The sequence below is a fragment of the Anopheles bellator genome, assembly GCF_943735745.2.
Source record: "Anopheles bellator chromosome X unlocalized genomic scaffold, idAnoBellAS_SP24_06.2 X_unloc_1, whole genome shotgun sequence".
Lineage (NCBI taxonomy): Eukaryota > Metazoa > Arthropoda > Insecta > Diptera > Culicidae > Anopheles > Anopheles bellator.
The window spans coordinates 114685-120684 of NW_026684271.1; the positions used below are offsets into that span (position 1 = coordinate 114685).

The window sequence follows — 6000 nt, forward strand, 5'->3', positions numbered from 1 at the left end:
TTTGCTCCTATTTATACCTGTTCCTGTGATCCAGCAGATCCATCGAAGGACCGTCCACCATCGAAGGCAGATCCACCGAAGGACAGGTAGTCAGTCTATCGTTGGTCGCCGAGCTGATCAGACATGAGTTAACTGGCATGAGTTAACTCACGCAACTTTGGATCATTTTGGCATTCGCTAAGTCATGGCCGAAGTAACACCCGTACCCGTGTACGAGAGCTGTTCAAAAATTTGCGACATTTGCATTTCCCTGGGCTACGTATATCCGATTTTTTATACTATTCAACAACTAAAAACGACTACAAATACGGGCCGCTCAGTTGTTATCAGATTTAAAAAACTAAAAACGACTAATCAATATATGATCTATAAACAATTCTCACACATTAAATTCCCATGCCCGATCCCGCTCATCCGATTTTCGTTTTTTTACATTGGCGATTTTCATAATGGCGTTAGGTTGCTTACGGTGAAAAGTTCGACCATTTTGAGTAATCAGTTAATTTTTTACAGCTGTTTTACTGTGCACGTGTCTTGGCTCATCGTCGATTTTTCTCTACTCCGAAAAAAGGATGGTTGTTGAATAGTATAAAATTTCACCTGAATACCTAAGGAATTACGACAATGAAATCAATGGAGTAAAAGCAATATTTAAAAAAATCTTAAATCAACATAGATTAACGTAGTCTCTGTTGCAGAGCCAGACCGCTCGGTGGTTGTAATTCCCGGATAAGAATACACTTGCCAAATCAATGCCAAAGAAGAAGTTACTTAGTTTTCGAATTATAAGATTAATTAATAGTACGTGAGATACAGATTGCCCAAGCCACCCATTGGAATGTCAATAGATTTATTTTTCGTGCACTATATAAGTGAATTCTTGTGATTTGCAAGTTGCGTATTATTCAACCTTTCAAATCAAGATCTAACCTATGTTTCTCTATCTTTCAGAGCCTTTTCTATGAGATTTTGTCTGGTGTGTGGGTGCGGAACGGCCTGCAAATCAAAGGCCAGGCGATGACGTACATACAGGCAAATTTCTGCAACTCGATGGTCGACATGGACTTGTTCTTCCTGCAAATCTGCTCAACTCAGTTGCCTCCGAACCTGTTTGTCAGAGAGTGCATCACAATGTTTGGAATTGAAGACTGGATCGGCATGAGTCTTCTGAGCACACCTCCCGAAATGGAGCAGGACTCTATGCTCGAGGGGCTACTAACATTTTTCGCTACGCTCATCACCTCTCGTGTCAACCTCGGTAATGACGAAACAACGCAGTGCATCATAGAAATCGGAGCGCTTCTCGCGACTGGTGACAAAACTCACAGCCAGCTGTTGGAGCTGATGCCTGAACGCAGTGGCAACGCGCATGCTCGCAACTTCGAGCGTTATCTGAAGCAGTTGTCGATTTACCGACCACCGCTGGTCGGTTCTGAAAATCTCGAACAGGGCTTGTTCATGCCGGTACCGGAGGTCTGGGAGCGGTACTACGACCCACTGCATGTACTGCTACGAGCCGTTCACCGGCGTGATTTTCAGAACTCACTCGATCGATTCGGAGCTTACGTAAAGCAGACAGGAAAGATGCCGGCAAGTGGTAATCTTTGGCCTCCCTTCCGCTTGCCAAGTCCATGCGGGCCTGCCTACAGCGATCCGGGGGTGGTACTTTGTTCGCGAATCTTTCACGCCACCATTCTAGCTATTTTCTACCGAGCAGTCCACACACACAACGTGTCAGAGCATATGCTCGCTCTTGCTGTATTTTTGCTCGAAATGGCCGTCAGCAAAGCAGGGGCAGTTGGAGGCGATGCTACCACTAGCCGATCGACGGTCGGTGATGCGACATATGTGAGTGGCGGATGCACGATTGGTGATTCCAGCAACACCACGAACAGCGTTTTACCTGGTGCTACCGATAGAGCTACTAGTAGCTGTATTGCTGGGTGTAATGAAGGTGTGGTCCGTGAAGGAAGCCTTAAGAATCGCTCTACTAACGTCAATGAAGTTCCGATATCTACTTACGCCTGTTCAGTGCCGAATCTGCTCAGCTGCTATCCAAGCAATTGCCTAAGTGACAACCTCAAAATGACAGTCAATCGCATCTCTCTACTGCCCGTCATTAGGCGCTCGCCTGTTTCCTATCACAAGCCGAGCGACACTGGATCACCTGCATTCGATAGCGACGTTGAGTGGGATCTATCAGAAGACGAAACACTTATGATGATCGGGAGTATTTCAGATGCTATGTCCACTTACCCTTGCGTTCAAACTGATGCTAGTTCTAGGGAGCATCAACAGTCAACGATGGTTGAGTCGGGCACTCATTTTGGGCGGCATGACGACGTTGGCCCTAGCGACACCATAGAAGAATGCCGCACAATGATTAGTACGAGTACACTGGTGCCGCCCCGAGAGATCGGAAGAGTTGACGAAGTCCAATGTACACGGGATCTAACGATAACCGATAATAGATTGCTTATTCCAGTGCGCCATGCAACCTTTGTGTCCTCTACCAGTTCCCATATGCTCGTCGAACAAGATGACAACGACGATGATGGTAATGAAGTGGAGGTAGACGAAAATGAGCAAGGGATGACAAGAAACGCAGGGAATAGTAGGCCAAACTTATCTACGGATCAGCACGAACGACGAAGGATACCGGGGCGTCGCGACGATGATTTGATAGGGAAAGAGAACATGCTATACCACGTAATGGACGAGGATGGCGATGCAATGGACGATGATGTACGTGTCGAACGTCCTGCGGCACGAGAGCTAACGATTAATGATGATATCGCGGGCGATGTCGGCAATGACGGTCGCTACAACCACCATACGGACAACGTTGTTGAAGACGTGGAGGAAGCGGTTACTAATGCGAACATAGCTTCTATTGCTTCTCAAGGGACACTGATAAGGAGTACCACCTCGTACACTAACAACAATACGAGTAGCGCCGACAGCAATAGCCACATCATAATCGACAATAACAATAGCAACAATCGTCATTACGCCATTCAAAGTCATCTTCGACAGCAGCAGCATCTTCGGAACCATCATCACCATCTCCACCACCGTCGAACACCTTTGCATCCCTCTCCGCACCACCAGGCAGATAGTGAAGATGGTGAAATTGGTACCAGTCCCATGGCTGGCACGCTCATTCACTTGAATCCTACTCAAGTCCGCCAGTTTAACGTGGGGGAGGAGGGAACGACCCGCATGGAGCTGGTGATAAGGCATGAGCTTGTACCGACAACTTCAAATGCCGGTGGGGATGGTGGTGATAGCGGCCACGGAGTAACCAGGATTGGGCAAGAGATAGCATATCCTCGATCTCGCACCTCGCCGAATGTTTTCGGTTCAGTTAGCGAAAGGTTACAGACCGTAGCGACGGGCAGCGACAGTAGCAATAATGGTGGTGATGGCATACTTCTGCCATTCAATCGTGTCCAACCTGTCACGGTAACTAATAGGATCGAAGTAGGAGCAATCATGAGCTCGACAGGTCTGGCTGGTGCTAATAGTGATGAGGTAGTGACGGATAGTGGAAGACCAATTGCTACTGCTCCTGGCAGCTCGATCATGATTAGGCCAACAGCACCAGCAACGCCGCAGAATCTATTGCAGAACTACTATCCATCTGCATCAATGACCGCAGCAACGATCTCCTCAACGACAGCCGTGGCTCCAACTGATCGTCACCAGCATCATTATTATCATCATATGCATCACCATCACCGACTGTATCATACAATTACCAACCACCATCACGCAGCCGGTTCTCGAAGTCAACAGCCGCCCCTTCAACAGCCACAGCAGAGCCCAGAATCGCTACAACAGCAGACACCTCAACATTACAATCACCACCCCATCAGCGATTCGCATGGAACATCTACAACTGTTTCAGGCGACGTTGGCGGTACAAGTGGAATTTCGGAACCTGGTAATTTAAGAAGGCATCCGCAACACTGGATGCGCTTTAAACCACGTAGTTTAAACCGTGGTAGATCAGACATCGGGTCGGAGATGACCCCGAGCGATGGTGATATACTAGATGCAAATTGTCCCAACGATAACGGTACTGTATTGATGGAGGAATCAATCATCTCACTGCTGCTGAAGCTACACTCCCAGTTAAGTGGAGCGCTTGACAGCTTCTCGCTTGACGATGAAACAGAGAAGAAAACTGACTTGGGCGATGAGCAACAGCAGCCACAAATAGCGGTATCCGTGGCGACGATTAGTGATAGTCAGGCGATGGAATTAGATGAAGACGAGCCTTCGTCTGGGATTGCAGATTCCGATGGTCACGGTGCTAACGAAGGAAACGACAGAAGCAGAAAAGCAAGTAATGATAATACTGGAGACGTAAAAAGTATCCAACAGCAGCAACGAATGGACCAAAGTGAGTTGGGTAGTTGTAGTGACCGAACATCAACACCGTGTCGTGATGGTGGTTGGCCCGGTCGTGCCTATGAATCACGTATCGGTGACGGGCCGTTTTTCATTGGAAGTCTATTACGAAAAATCGCTGCACTTGATGCAAGCTGTGCAGCGCGTATCGATGAGGTTCGGAGGGAGTTGTGGCCAAACCAAAGAGAGCGCCAAGCAGAGCAAAAGGCACGTGAGGCTAGGGAGAAAGAGGAAAGAACAAAGCGAGCGAAAGAGCGCCAGAAGAAAATGATGGAAGAATTTGCTAATCGCCAAAAGCGTTTCATGTTACTAGCAATGACATCGATGGGAGGCGATCCGTCAAGTATGGATTGCTTTGAAGACGAAGAGGAAGAGGATGTGGATGAGGTGGAAGCGGCGGAGGCCGAGCTACAGCGGCAAGCTCAACTACTGCGCGAAACGGAGTACGACTGCATAATCTGTAACACATCCGGCCCGAGCACGGAGTCGAATCCGATCGGACTAGTGGTACTGGTGGAAACAACTAGCGTAATGGGGCACCGGCGGAACACGAACGATCGTTTTGTTCTGCCACTCTGCTCAGAAGATAGTGTCAAGCTTCAAAGAAATGTTACTTTGGCAGGCGAGTTTAGTAAGCGTGTCGACTTGCTGCAGTGGAAGTTCGGCCAAACGTCATGGTTTTTGTCGCACAACGTCGGTTGGGAGGGTGGGGTATACATTCAATCGTGCGGTCACCATGTGCACCTATCTTGCCAAGACTCGTACCTAAAATCACTACACACACCACGTAGCCCTAACAACTTGAACGTGGAAATGGGCGAATTCTTCTGTCCAGTGTGTCGCCAACTTGCAAACTCTGTTTTACCTCTCAGTCCAGCCCTAGACCGGCCGGCCACACTGATCCGTACACCGACACCAACTCACGCGACGCTCGTGCTTGATTTAATCCGTCTATTTCAGGAAAACAAGCGTGCAACGATTGCGAGCAAGTTTTGCGAGGCGATGGGTCGTGCTATGGGCAATATCACCGCCTGTACGCAGCGCAATATTAAGAAGTTTCCGGTAACACGGCACAGTTTGTTCTCGTTCGTCGTCTCTATCGCTCGTACTAACCTTGAGGCTGAAATCATCCAGCGAGGCGGTTCTCTTTGCAGCAAGGAGAACATTAGGTTCAAACCCAAGCGTGACTGTATAGTACCATTACTACATGTCTTGTCGCTGCACGTTCGCTGGATGATCAACGATGATTGGCCAATCCGATTTAAACTAGGTGACGACTGGCCATGGCACTCGTGGTCGCGCCTAGCAGGCATCCAACTCGGCTACGGTGTGGACAAGGAAGCAACAACGTCCGGGACTAACAACAAAAGCAGCTCAAACGATGTTTGTGATTTTAGCAGTTCATCACCGACATTTTCAACAAGTTTACAACGTGGATCTATGTCATCCTCTTTTAACACTGCTTCTTCGCTTATGATGGCTATTGTTCCAGTAAAAGACATTATCACTTTTACTAGTGATGATAATGTTAACGTTAATGATAATGATAATGATAATGATAATGATAATGATAATGATAATGAT

The 6000-nt window shown here is 47.8% G+C and overlaps 1 protein-coding gene across 1 annotated transcript in view; it reads left to right on the top strand.

Moving 5' to 3' along the window:
* LOC131214100 (E3 ubiquitin-protein ligase Ubr3) overlaps positions 1-6000 on the top strand; it is a 59904-nt gene that overhangs the window by 50564 nt on the left and 3340 nt on the right. The window contains exons 5-6 of the mRNA XM_058208463.1: positions 952-1855; positions 1970-5848. Coding sequence (XP_058064446.1) covers positions 952-1855; positions 1970-5848 — 4783 coding nt within the window. The remainder of the gene's footprint in view (positions 1-951; positions 1856-1969; positions 5849-6000) is intronic.